This window comes from Eulemur rufifrons, chromosome 8, assembly GCF_041146395.1.
Source record: "Eulemur rufifrons isolate Redbay chromosome 8, OSU_ERuf_1, whole genome shotgun sequence".
Lineage (NCBI taxonomy): Eukaryota > Metazoa > Chordata > Mammalia > Primates > Lemuridae > Eulemur > Eulemur rufifrons.
In genome coordinates, this window is record NC_090990.1 from 122,282,075 (window position 1) to 122,296,646 (window position 14,572).

A 14,572-nucleotide genomic window follows, 5' to 3' on the forward strand; every position below is an offset into this window, starting at 1 on the left:
GGGGGTGGGGGGGAACCACAGGACTAGCAGGTAGGAGGAGCACACTGGGAGGAAAGGGCTCTTTGCTGAACGAGGCTGAGGCTTCGTGGGTCGCTCTCACCTCGCGTCCCCTTCCTGGCACATCTCGCTGAGCCTGCAGTTTGTGCACACCAGGTACAGTGAGCAGAAGGAAGGAAGGCCGGGGACAATTTGGCAACACTCATCAAGAGCCATAAAAACATTCACATCCTTTGACCTAATAATTCCGCTCCTGGGAATTGCTTCCAAAGAAATAATTCAAAAGAAGAAAAAGGATAGTGTACTGTTTATGGCCACGTTATTTATAAGGAGAAAGTTGAAGCAAATACCATGTCCTGAAATAGAGAAATGATTAAATAATTACGGTATATTTGTATAATAAAATATTATGAAGATACTTAAAACAAAAATATGACTATGTAGAATAAGTATACTGTCTTGGAAATGACATTAAGTGAAAAGACAGAGTACAGAGTTGTGTATACACTGATTACAATTACGTAAGAATTATGTATGTGGCTAAAAATAATAAAGACACACAACACTGGAAGCAGTTACATTAAGCAGAATTGTCTTTTTCTCCTGATTTTTTTAAGTGATAAAAGGGATAAAATTGAGGCTCCGAAGACAGCAAGAAAAAAAAAAATAGTTGCGTTTAGGATGAGGAATTTTTAATCTTAAAATATTTAAGATTAGCTTCATAACAAAGTAATATTTTAAAACAAAGTTGACTAAAAACTAAAGAAAATACCCTAAACACAAAGTCATAAGCTTTTCTAGAAGGATTTTTTTTTTTTTTTTTTTTGCTGGTTGTGGTTTTATCGTTGTTTTAAAAATAATAACAAGGACATGCCTCATTCAGACCTTCCCAAAGTGTGGTGTGGCTGTAGATTTATAAATTATCTGATGTGGGACCCGTAGCCTGATTAAGACTAAAAGCACTAAAAGACATTTGCCTAATGGATAAGTAATTCTGTCACCTCTACCTGGCTCTCCACCTGGGCTGCCACTACCCCAGCGTTGGGGTCACAGCCGGGAAGTGGCCAGGACCCTGCTCCCCCGTGTCCCCCGAGGCCCCCGTGTCCCCAGCTTGAGAAGGAGCTGGGGAAAGCAGAAAGGGCTCACACCAAGGAGAGTCCTGCGAGGGTAAGTCCTGTATCTGTGGGGCAGAGCGACAAAGACTAAAATTGAATCTTACTGTATTTTTTTTAAGAAAAGTGTTAGTAAATAGTCAGCTAAAATCCCCAACCCCCTTTCATGTGAATCTAAGCCCCTTCACTGTCCTTGGTCTTCCCGGTGCTGCTCCCCTGTGCGGGCCGTGGGGGGTGTCCCTCCCGGCTGCTCCCTGGACAGTCACCTGGGAACCCCTTCTGCGCAGGTGACCCCCGAGCGCGTGTCGGCCCAGCGCCCCCCAAGCTCCAGTCCTGAAGTTCCTCCGTGGGTCCTGCCAGGGCCTCAACAGAAACTCTGCCTGTCCCCCGCCCGTCCCCAAACCAGCAAAGCGCTCTGCTCCTGGGCGGAAACGCAGACCTTCCGATCGATCGATCCATCGATCACTTTCTCTCCAACCCCTATCCGCGCGGCAGCCCCCAGCTGGACGCCAAACGTGTGCTGCAGCTTCTTCCCTCAGTTTCTCTCCCAGCTCCTTCATCTGTCTGATCTCAAAGCCCCTCCCTCTGGCTGGGGCCTTGCCCCCTCAGCGGTATTTCAGCCTCTGGAGTCCCCCCACCCATTCAGCCTCCACCCGGGGCCAGATTCATGGCCCTGCAGTGCTCCTTTGATCCTCAGAGCCCCTCGCCCCTCTCCCCTCTCTGCAAGGACCTTCATGACAGCCTGAAAGAAACACAAAGTGTCAGTGTTGACCCTCTACTCTGTGCACAGTCTCATTTCATCCAGTCTTTCTCGCACTGTCTACTCTCCTCTCCCCATCTGCGTGTGCACACACGTGTACACGCACGCCTACACGTGAGCACGCACGCCTACACACGTGGGTTCAGAAGCCCTCCAAGCTGGTCTCTAAGGGCCCTGGTCCCCCACCCCCAGGCCACAGCCAGGTACTGGTCCATGGCCGGTTAGGAAATGGGCCACGCATTGCCACCTGAGCTCCGCACCACCCCACCCCTGGTCCGTGGAAAAATTGTCTTCCATGAAACCAGTCCCTGGTGCTAAAAAGGTTGGGGAGCTCTGATGAGGGCCCTCCCAGCTGCCCGTGTGCCTCTTTCACTCCCACTCCTTGCCACCCCAGCTTCTCACCGCCACCCCTTGTGGCCCCTTCACTATGGCCACCTGTCAAACAAAAAGCTTCCTCGTTTTCAGTGGCCGCTCTGAGGTCGCCCTCTCCCACGCAGCCTGCTCCAGTTGGGAATGTTCCTTCTCTGTGAAATTCCCCAGCCTCGTAGCCTTGTCACTTACATAACACTTCAGCACGTCCCGTGCCCTGCTTTATTTAGGGACACGTCTTACCAAGTCACTTCCCTTCCCACCACCACTACTGAACTTTCGGCTTACTGAGATATGGTCTTTGTGTTCTACTCCCTCCAGGAACCCAGACAGCATTTATTACACGGTAGGCCCAGTAAATAGTTGTGGATGGTTGCAAGATGCACGTGTATTTCCAAGCCAGGTCTGCCCTACATTGGTGCATGACAGTCTCCTAAAGCTAAGCAGAGGACTTTACATTCATCTCTGTTTAACTTTATTATGTTGCTTTTGGCCCAGCATCCCTTCCTATATAAATCATTTTGAACTTGAATATGTCATGTAGCATATTAACTATCCCAGCTGTGGGTCATTTGGATTCTTTCTATTTTTTTTTTTGTATCCAAGTCGTTAACAAAAGATGCTTAGCAAGTCAGGGCCAAGGACAGAGCCCTGTGGCCTGCCCCTGAAGACCTTCCTCAGGAAAGACCTAGGGTCCTCAGTCAGAGTACTTTGGCCAAGGTAGCTCAACCTGCAGTGAATTTATCTTGCCAAAAGATCCTTTGTAATACAAGTACTATGACTATCTGGGAAATCAGAACACCCTTGCTGGCATCTGAAAGCGCTCAACTGCTTAAGCCCAGCCGGAAAGCCGGAAGCTCAGGATTGATATCAGCTGAGATGGGGAGAAGGGCTCTGGTTTGAAGGGTTGGCCTCCCACTCTCCAATCTCAGCGGCTGTCTCAGCAGTCTCAGGATCCCACCCTGTTCCAGCTCCCCAGCAGGGCCCACCCCAAGGAAACGTGAAAGGTGAGGACCTGTCTGGGCATAGGTAACCCAGGTAAGCGAGGGGGAGGAGGCGAAGGGAAGCTCCACTGCGGTGGGACTATTCTCCCCCGCATTTCCTACCTCCTCATTCCGCTGCTCTAACAGGGCAAACCCACGAGGTATACCTGCCTGTCGTCTCCTCTCCTTCCCTCCCTTTCTTTCAAGTGTATTTACTGAGCCAGCGACACTCACTTCGTCTTGCAGCTGAGCCTGCAGCTTAGATTTGCTCTTCCGTGCTCAAGGCTCCCCTGGTCTCCCAGGTTCTAGTCTGGACTAATGTGGGATACTGTTCCAGCACGGCCCAGGCCCAGCCTCCTGCAGAAGCGCAGGGAGCTTTGCTAGGAGGAGTTTGCCTGTGGCGTGCACTAACCAGCCCTCTGTCAGACTCTCAGGCTGGAAGAGAACTTCAGACGTCTTCTTGTCCCTCCCGTGTCCCAGTCAGAGCTGCACCAGAAGCATGGGATGCTGTTCTCTTCTAAATGATGACAAAAACCTACTTACTTATCCAACAAACAATTCTATCCCACCTAATACGGGCCAGGCACTGTTCTAAGCACTTTACATAAACATTAACTCATTTAACCCTCATAACAACCCTATCAGGTAGTTGCTATTGTTATTTCCATTTTACACATGGAAAAACCAAGGCACAGAGAAGTCACAAGCTAGTAAATGACAAAGTCAGGACGCAAACCTAGCCTTCTGGCTCCCAGGTCTGTATGCTTAACCCTTGCCTCGCCACGCCGCCTCCTCACGTGGCGATAGGAAGCCACCTCGCCTTCACGGGCAAGGGTGTGTTGAGTACATGGGCTACTGGGGCCTGTGATGGGGGTTTCAGAGCTTACAGTTTAGTCGAGGAGACACGGGAAAGTGCTTTGAAAAGAAGTGTGATAGAAGTGTAAAGTATCTTCCTGATTACTACCGCATAGGTCAGAGCCTCCTTTATGCTACAAAAAGCCCCTCTGGGAAGGGTTAGCTTTGCTCGTATTCACCAACATCACCCTCTTCGCCCTCCCTTCTGCCACCTTCCATAGGCAAAGAGAACACCGGTCCTTTCTTACAGAGGACACACTCAGCGTTGTTACAATGTTTCACAATATCAATTCCTACCGCCAGGAATCTGCAGGATTGTTCTGTAATAATTTCTTTCACTTCTGCCCCTCTCCACCTCCAGACTGTGGATCTTGAGGGCAAGTATGTGCCTTGCTCATTCTCGTTTGGTAGCTGCTCAGTACATGTCTTGAAATAAATGAATGAGGGGATGAGTGAATGAATAAAGTATTTGAGAACAGAATATCACATGAGAACATGTAAAATGTAATTTTACAATCTTGCTAGGCACAGTCCCTTATAAAGTGGTGGTGACCCTAGCTAATCTTGAGTAGCTCTTCCCAGCCTGCTAATGCCACATTTATGTCCCTGGAAGGGGACTGGATTGGGGGGAGATGATCCTCATAGCTCCATGAAAATGCTGGAGTCGCCCCTGCTGACTGCAGCTCTCTGAACAGCTGTAGCTGTGACCCACACCAATACGGGTGTGGAGGACACAGTAGTGTATATGGGCCACAGAGAGAGAGGCAGGGAATCAGTCACACAACAGGTATCAATGAATATTCATTGGTAACTTACCCCCAAGGCACTCGTGGGAGGTGGGGGTGGGGGTGGTCACAATATAGCCTGACAATAACCCAGAATTCACCCTTCCATCCCCAAGTCCCCTATCTCTACATGGATAGCATGTTGCCTGCTGTGGTGGGGTGAGTGATGGTCCCCCAAAAGACACGATCACTTTCTAGTCCCTGCAACCTGCGAATGTTACCTTATGGAAAGAGGGTCTCCGTAGATGTAGTTAAGGATTTTGAGATGAGATCACCCTGCATTATTAGTGTGGGTCCTAAATCCAATGACACATGTCCTTATGAGAGACACACTGAGAAGGTACCGTGCAGATGAGGCAGAGACTGGAGTGGTGTGGCCACAAGTCAAGGAAGCTGGCAACCACCGGCAGTGACAAGAAGCGTGGAGTAGATTCTTCCCTAGAGCCCTGTAGGGAATGTGGTCCTCCTTGGTTTCAGACGTCGGGCCTCCAGAACTGCGAGAGAATTTCTGTAGGTTTAAGCCACCCAGTTCGTAGTAACTTGTTAGGGTAGCCCCAGCAAACTCATACACCTGCCAGCGTCACTGGCTTTAGATTCTCCATCTGGGCGGCACTGTGGCATTGTCTAGTAGCCTGGGGCGTTCATTTCCCCTAGGAAAAACCAGGATTTAGAATCATCCTTGTTCATTTCTTTCTGGGTGCTTAAATTCAGGCCTTTGTGAGGGATTCAGGTATGACTGGGCAACAGGGCCAGGGGGCTCCCCTGGAAAGACTCCTGAAAAGCATGGTAGAAAACAAGCCTAGTAGAACAGGTGGGGTGCCGCTCGTGCGGGCGGGGCGGGGCCCTCCTAGCCTTAGCTCTGCATCTCTTGGCACTTGTTGTTAAAACAATGATAATAAATGTTCTCCCCGCCTACCTTATCCCTGCAGATTTGGATGCTTGATAAGACCTAGAAAACTGAGCACCACTGAGGCAGACTTCAGAGAGCCTCAGGAAGACAACACACAGAAGCCGGGTGGCAATAAAGTCATTATGAGTCAATTTAAACACACAGATCAAAAGTGCCCTAGTGTGCTGGGAGTTAGAAGACCTTTGTTTTATTTTATTTATTTATTTATTTTATTTATTTATTTTTGAGACAGAGTCTCACTCTGCTGCCCAGGCTAGAGTGAGTGTCGTGGTGTCAGCCTAGCTCACAGCAACCTCAAACTCCTGGGCTCAAGCGATCCTCCTGCCTCAGCCTCCCAAATAGCTGGGACTACAGGCATGCACCACCATGCCCGGCTAGACCTTTGTTTTAATTCTGACTTTGCCACTAAGTGGCCTTAAGTGTGACCATCAGTAAATCACTTATGTTGAGTTTCCTTGTCTTTCAAATAAAGGGAATGGAAGAAAGTGCTAAGGTTCCTTCTTGCTCTTAAAATTCTAGGGCTCTGAAAATGAATTTAAAACAACTTGCTTTTGACGTTAGGTGTGGGCACTACTGTCACCCAGAGACAACCGAGGAGAGCCTTTCAGAGGTCTTTCAGGTGTGGAGGTGAGGGCTCAGCGTGAATCTGTGACAGACCTTGAAAGCTCCAAGCGTGAGCCGCCTGGCTTCCACCACAGCCTGGTCTGAGCTGGAGGAACACGGGCCAGGCTGGGGGCATGTGGTCTCTCTGGAGCCCACACAGGCACTGTGGGAAACCCGAGTTTCTCCCGAGCCAGAGGAAGTCCTATTCTGTGGGATCCCCGCCAACAGCGTAGTTTTAAACACTGGAAGTTTAGTAACCACCTCCTAGACCTTGGGCAAATGGGCTGGGTGTGCTGGCTCATGCTTATAATCCCAGCACTTTGGGAGGATTGCTTGAGGCCAGGATTTCAAGATCAGCCTGGGCAATATAGCAAGACCCTGTCTCAAAAAAAAAAAAAAAAAAAAAGACCTGGGACAAATTATTTAAACATGTCAAAGCCTCAGCGTTCTTATCTAGAGAAAGATATAATAGGACTTTATGAGGATTAAAAATAAATAAATTTGTGCAAAACATCTGTATATAGCAGGCATTCAACAAATGGTAGTAATTACCACGAGGACAAGCTTTGGGTCTCTCCCACACTGAAATCGGTGTGGCTGCTCAGAAATGAATTTCCCATTATTCATCAAAACATATCTCTAAAACATGACAAGCCAGGGACCTGAGCCCTGGGAATGTACTTCCGAAGGCTGAGATGGGGTGGCGGTGGCCCCAGACGGGTGGGAGAAATGTGCATCTGGCTCATGTGTTTGGAACGAGCTATCGAGGGTGGGGGTCTAGCAGGGAGGCCCAAAGGCTTCTGTGGCGTATTGTGAGCTGGAAATTCTCTGGAACCTCTGGAGTGGGTGCCCGGGTTGTGCAACAGCAGCTGCGAGGCCCAGCTTCTTGTTTCTGTGGTGTTTCACTGGGCCTGGGCTGACGCATGTGGTCAGCTGCTGCTGCTTGGTTTGCCTGGTGCATCCCTTGGCTGCCCCTGGGCAAGGAGGAGAAACGATTTCAGGGGGTACATAGGACATGTGGCCACAGTGGGAGGGATGAACCGGGCTGCAGGTGGGATGTGAGTGGGAACAGGTGATGGGGCTGTGCGTGAGTGTGTGTGTGTGCGTGCATGCGTGTGTGTGCGTACGTGTGTGTGTGTGTGTGTGTGTGGTTTATTCCCAGAGTCCTCTTTCTATCAGAGAAGGCAAGAGGACTTGGGGTGGCTTTTGGTGAACTTGACCAAAGGCATTCCCTCAGGACCTGGAGCCTGTTTCAAATTGATTTCCCCAGCAGGAGACTTGGGGTGCAGACCCCAGGTGGGAGGTGCTCGCCCTGAGGTTGAAGTCCCCTGTGTGTTCTGCACCTCAGCGCTGCCAGGAGGCGGGAAGAGCAGCACGTGTAGAGGAGTCCCCAGCAGAAGTCGTCAGTTTCTACTTCCTGTTAGAGGAGACTTTGAACGCCCACATACCTCAGAGCTTATCAAGATACTACCTTGCATGTTTTTTATGTTATGTCATGTGTGTGTATCTTGTTTCCTGAAATAGAAGAGAATTCCTTTATGGCAGGAACTGCAACTTATAAATATACCCCCTTCTAGTTCTCCAGCCTCAAAAATTTTTATCTTGCTTTGCCCTCCAGGGATGAACTTCTGGGGGAGGGGGGTCCCCATGCATGCCATGCTGTTTCTTGCACGAGCAGCTTTGTTCCTGTCATTCTCTCTGATTGGAATGCTCTTCCGAGTGTTCTGCACTTGGTTAACTCTCACTCATCCCTCAAGACTCTACTCAGAAATCACCTCTAGCGGGAAGCCCTCCCTGAACCCCAGGCTGAGTATGATGTCCCTCCCGTGTGCATGTAAGGTCTCATCCCCGCTCAGCAATCATCTGTTTGGGTGCTTGCCTCCCCTCTTAGGCTGTGAGTTCTTCAAGGGCCCACAAGCCGATAGATCCCCAGTGCCTGGCAGGCAGTAAGGATTGGTGCGTGCTTGTTGAACCTAATTTAAAAGCTAGTGCATGGCATGCTGTGAGTTGTTACTGCTTGATTATAGAACATTCAGCCGGGGGAAGAGTTGTGATTGCCACCCTGAGGCCAGGAGGGTGGCCCTGATACCGTGCAAGCAGGTTCAAAACAAAGGGCTGGAGACATCTATGATGCAGGTGCCAATTTCCTGGCTGGAGAGAATGTCAGCTCCAACGTCCAGAACTTCTAGGTGCCCCCATCTGAGAGCATCCAGCTTTGGGGCTCCTAATGTTATCCGTTAAGGGTGGGATCTAACGGTATCTCAGAGGGTTCTCTCACAGAGGTAAGGGCCCTGCATGACCACCTCACGTCTCCTAGGGAGCCACTGAGGCTGGAATTGCAGTGGCTCGAGACCTTTCCCCTGGAAGAGGGTTTGAGCCATCCAAATACATCCAAATACGTGACTTGACAGGCTAAGCCTCCTGAACACAGCGGTCGGTTTCCACGATTCCCAGGAAATAGGTACTGAGGAAGCCCAAAAGGAAAAAGATGGGAAGCTCACTGCCCAAAAGACCAAGTGACAGGGGAGTATTCACTCTGGTCTAGCTCAGAAGATGCGCTCCTGAGGGTTCCAGCAAGACCGTTGATGGTGGTGGCTCAGTGTCTGTCCTGTGTCCGTGGCATCACTGGAACTTCGTTAATATGCGAACCATCCCTCTGTCTTACTTCTTAAGGCTTAGGCTGAACTAGTCCCCAGAGAGGAGAAAAATCGCAAGCCGTTGGCTTTCCAAAGACCCAATAGCACCTAAATCCTCTGCGTACCTCTCCGTGAGCTGCTCTGTTCCCGTTCGCTATGGCAGGGTTAGAGATTGTTTTTTCCACCCCCAGTTTTGAGACTGTTAGATTATAGTGAACTGAATAGGGGTGGTCAGGTTGGCTCTGCAGACCTCAAATATTATTGCTGGAGGGAGGCAGAGCTGCCTTCAGATTTCTCTGGAACTGAAATGCTTTCTCTTGCTGCCCTGATAAGATTACCAGGCTGCTGCGCCGCCAGCGTTCGGATTCCCACGGCACCGCGAGCGCCAGGCTCCGGCTGGCCTTGCTGTGGGGAGCCGCGCTGGGGGTCAGGCTCTGCAACCCGACTCCCTCCCAGGAATGCACACTCACCCTCCTGTGACAGGGCCTGGGCCGGGCCCTCAGCCTGACTCCCGAAACTCCCCCATTGTCGCAGTCCCACACATGGAAGCCGTCTGCTAGGGGGAAGCCAGGGCTACTGTGAGGGTCCCACAGAGCACGTGGGAGCCAGAGAGGAATGCGGGGTATCTGGGCTTACCCACAAGCCCACTGAGCCAAACTCTGCTTCGGAGGCCGTGCGATTCCTAATTAGGACCCACGGCCCCAACCAGTAGCCAGCATGGCTCACTGAGCCGGTGGGTCAAAACCAGCAGAGCCCATGGGTGTTTCCACCAGCGCTTCATGGTGAAATCTCAAAATGGTCTTTTTAAGGCTTGGATCCTGGTTCCATGTTTCTCTCCTATCTCCTAGCCCCCACATTTTTTTCTAAATGTGGTAATGTGGTAGACAGTGTTTACCGAGGTAAGAAGATGTGGATGAAAAGGTAGGTTACAAAATGAACACATTACATACGCCGGTAAGTACACACACACACACACACACACACGCACACACGCCCTCATCGACAGTAACACTGACAGTCTCTTAGGATGAAAAGACACGATAGTCCTGCAACTTTTAAGAAACACTTAAACACAAGATTTGCTATGTATCCATGTTCCATAAATATGGAATAAATGGATGAATGGCAAATAATACCTGGAAAGATCTTGGAGTTGCCTCAGAGAACAAGGTTCATTGTCTCCATCTAAGTTAGAAATTCACGATTTGTTCAGTGGCAATAAAGTTTAATTTTCACTGATTAAATCCTTCATTTGTTCAACTAAATAGTAGACACATAAGAATTAAATTTACCTCCTTGCAACCATGTGTCTACTATTTCCATGAACAAATGAAGGATTTAGTCAGTGAAAATTAAACATTTTCCAAGCATCCTCAGGCTACCTGGCAGTGCCTAGGATTTATATTTATGCAGCTAAGAATATCAATTTAAATCTGATGTCCTACATTTTCAGCTCTTTCTTTATCATACACCTCTGTCCTCTGGGCTCCTATACACAATAACGTCACCTATGATCTTTTCTAGAGAAGAATCACATTTGTGTCATAACAGATCTACATTTCTCAGGGAGTGCTGGACATTCTGCTTAGAACAATCAAAACCAACATATCTAAACACCGTTGGTTTAAAAAATCTGATCGTTCTCCCATAGTCAGTAATGTATTTACTCATTCAACAAGTCTTTCTTGGGTGCTCTTTAGGTCCTGAATATGTAAGATATGGCCCCTGCCTTCAGGCAGCCTTCCAGGGAGAGGGCCAGGTAGGTTGGCAGTTACAATTCTGCCTGGTGCTCTAACAGTAGTTTGAACAAAATGCAATGAGAGTGCTGTCGAGTCTGAGGACATCGTGGAAGGCTTTCAGAGGTAGAGGCATTTGAGCTGCACACTGAGAGGGACAGAAGTGTCCTATTTCTGTTAATCACTTATCAAGCCAAGTTTTACTGAGAAGTTATATGACTACATGCTACGCACTGTGCTCATCCTTGGAGACCCAAAGTCCAATAAGACAGTCCCTGCCTGCAAAGGGCTGACAGAGCTGTCAAAGCCGGTACTGCCATTCTCCCCGGCACCATGGGGAGCTCCACTCTTCTGAGCACCTTGGTGATTTCTGATTCCCCCACCCCACACATGGTCTTTACTCTTTTCCGTCTTTTCCATTCTTATTGTCTCTTGAAGTCAGAATATACCTAGGCTCTCAAAGAAGCTCCCTCACCGGGTTCCCTTGCTCACGCCATGAACTGGTATTTTTGCTGTATTATCACAGCTACATCTTGGCTGCCATCGTGCCCAACCCCTCTCAGAGTGTCCTGCTGTCCATGGAGCAGAATCTAGGGCCATGCACAATCTGGCCCTCAAGGGCCATGCAGATGGCCTCTGCATGAATTAGAAAAAGCCACTTCTTTGAGGCTCTGTTAGGCAAGGAGACTTTGTATGAAGAGAAAGTAACCTTTTCCTGCAGGTGGCTTGGATCTCAGCTCCCACTTACCCACTTAGCCGGGTATCTACTCTACTCCGTGGCCCTGGGCTGTATCTTACTGCTTTCATTTCTTTCTCTTACTGTTTCCCTACCTTCCTCTCCAGCCAACTGGCCTATTTTCCTGGGCAAAGCCGGCATGTTCTCCCGGCACCTATTCCTTACGCCTTCTCCTCCTCACCACCACCTTCCTTTCAAGGCTTCTGCTGAGTCTCATCTGCGCTGAACTCCTGCAGAACTCACGGTCTGCAGCAGTGCTCGTCTGACGCTGATGGTAAGTCTCATTTCCTCTACCAACTGTGAGCCTTCAAAAGGCAGGGATTAGATGGCATCTTTACCTTTCCCAAGGTCTTAATGAGGGCTGAAGTCATGACTGATGTTGTCAACAATGGTAATGGTGACTTTAGATTTCTCAAAGACTTCCCGTGGGTAAGTGGGCTCTAGAGAATGAATATTGAGTAAGCCTTGTTGATCTGGTTTGAATTCCTAATACTGAGAAGTAATATCCCTCAGTTTCTTCCCAAATACAGTAGTCCCTTCATGTGTCAAAAATGGGCTTCATCTCTCAAAAGAGGGTTTTACTCTGAGGTTTTCAGAAACCCCCAAATCCTGCACATCATCTGCATATCATACTCTACCGTGAAAAGTTTACTTCCTGTCTGAGAATCGTCACTTCCCTGGCCCCTTGGTTTCCCCTTCACTTCCTTCACCAGTGCTAGCAGTTGCAGATTTTTTTTTTTTTTCAGGAGTTTCGACAAAGAAATTTCAAAAGCAGCTACTGGCAACCGGCAAATCGATGACCTGCAATAGATGCAGGGTGATCTGCCAGGTTTCCTGGCTGGCTGAGCGATTCCTTCCCTGGGGACTCCCAAACCCCAGCACAACAGGAATGATTTCGGCGTCTTGGTAGAACCCTTCATCAGTTACTACACATCTCGGTAGATTGGAGGGCCTTCTCTTTTCCTGCCTCCCACCCCTCTCAGGCTGCACAGGAAGTTGCTCAGCTGATAGTTTTGGGGCCTCTGTCACACACTGTTCCCTCTTCAACGGAGGGGGGAGAAAGTGCCTCTGTGGAAGGACATCCTCTATGTTTTGCTAGAACAAAGTTCAAACTTGCATTTGGCGGCCCTCAAGCAGCAACCTGCTTGAAGCCTAAGATTTGCTTTTGTCTTATCTCCAATCCTTTTCTGCAAGAGGTTAGACGGGTCATAAATCATATTGAACCTCCAGCCTGGGGCCTGAGGTACCCTGTACTCTCCCAGAGGAGAAAAGCCACTTCTAAGGCAATCTCTTAAGGAGCCTTTACCCAACCCAACAAGCTCGGTGTCCCCTGGGCCATTTGTCTCCTCTGCCCTGAAGCAGTAGCCAGCTCAGAGAGAATCCTGGTGCTTTGTGCTTGCACGATCTTTGAGTAGACTTGTGAACACCACCTGCTGAGCTTTGCTGGGTGTGTACCTCACCCCCAGCCCTAATCTGCTCGAGTTTCCCTACCTTGCAAATGTTTCTATAGAGAGTCCATCTTAGACTCCAGTGGCTGTCACACTCTGTAAAGTCTCCCTGAAGGTGATCCCTGCTCCTGGAAGACAACTGGTTGAGCTGGATGCCTGAATACAGCTGTCCGGGACGAACCTATTGCCACTATCGAGAAGTCACAGAGCTTCACGGGCAAGCACTGAGTCTAGCTTAGAAGAAACAAGCAGGGCTCAGGCACAGAGCCTAGAGCTGGGAAGAGACAGCAGAATCACTGCGAATCCCGACTGCTGCCGACCACAGTCTCCGGAGAGCACAGCTTTCCTTTTGAATATGAGTGGGAATCACCTTAAGAACTAGGTAACATTTGGACCTTCTCCTTTCTTCTTCTCAAAAGCCCCAGGTCCTACTGAGGTCGACTTAGGGCTAAATATCAGGACTCAGTTTCAAGGGGGAAACCTAGGGAAGCCTCAGGAAGGGAGGGAAGCAGGGATACACCCAGCCACTCCTCTGCTGAAAGGTGGTTGCCAGGCCCCTTGGAGGTAGGCGCAGTGCAAGGAAATTCCCCGGCCTCCTCTCAGCACGGAGAGCAGTGCTGGGCCTCACTCTGGCACACCCACGATGTGGCCGGGACACCCCCGTACACACAGTCTCAGAAGGCAGCGGCTTCCAGAGGAGTCTCAAGTTTTAGCAGAAATAGGGTCATTTGAGTGCCCGGTGAGAGGAGCTTCTCTGAAAGTTATGAAAGAAGATGTGACAGACACAAGAGGGACTTCAGAAGCAAGAGGACAACTGGACTCCCTAAAAGGCCACTCTGCAAGTGAAAACGGAAGCCCACAGACCCACAGAGAAGTGCTCGCCTCGTGCTGCCAGTTCCGTTTCTCTTTCAATACCCATCTCTTCAGATGCGGGGCTTCTGCTTTCTTGCAGAGTTTTTGATCACACGTTTACCCGTTTACAAACCCGGGCTGCGACTGACACTTTTATTTCTAAAGCACTGAGGTTCTTAAGCAAAACACCTGGCCCTCTAGGAAGGCCCCTCTCCTCTTCCTCTGAGGTCTTTCCCTGCCGCCCACAGGGGTCTCCTAGGTAGGAGCAGGGACGACCCTCCCCCGGAGTTGGCCAAGGAGGCGTTGGGGCCGCAGGCTTTTGCCCCTCTGCTTCGCAGCAGCGATGACCCGTGGGTCCCCTGCTCCGAGCAGGGCAGCCGCCTGGGAACCGGGCGCCCAGGACCCCGCTCGCCGCCCAGCCCCGCGCCCCCGCCGGGCTCCTTTACCTCCATGTCCTTCAGGTGCTGGCTCCGCGGCTGACGCGCCCGCTCGCTGGGGGCCGGAGCTCACGATCCCCGCTGTCCCCTCGGCTCCCGGCAGGGGCCAGGTCCGGCTGCAGCGGGCGCAGGGCGAGTGGGCGGCGGCGCGCGCCCGGCTGCGCTCGGCTGCGGGACTGCCCCGGCCCGGGGGCCTGCGCGAGAGAACGAGGAAGGAGGAGGAGGAGGAGGAGGGAGGGAGGGAGGAGGGAGGAGGGGGGAGGAGGGAGGAGAGGGGAGCAGGGGAGGGAGGCCGACGATCAGGGTTTAAATTTAGACACAAATCTAAACAGATACTGTCCCTCCCAGGGCAG

General features: G+C 50.3%; 1 protein-coding gene across 1 annotated transcript in view; it reads right to left on the bottom strand.

Annotated features, from left to right (window-relative positions):
* Positions 1-14,358, bottom strand: part of RCSD1 (RCSD domain containing 1) — a 60,896-nt gene extending 46,538 nt beyond the window's left edge. The window contains exon 1 of the mRNA XM_069479103.1: positions 14,229-14,358. Coding sequence (XP_069335204.1) covers positions 14,229-14,234 — 6 coding nt within the window. The 5' untranslated portion in view covers positions 14,235-14,358. The remainder of the gene's footprint in view (positions 1-14,228) is intronic.
* Between the last annotated feature and the right edge of the window lie 214 nt (positions 14,359-14,572).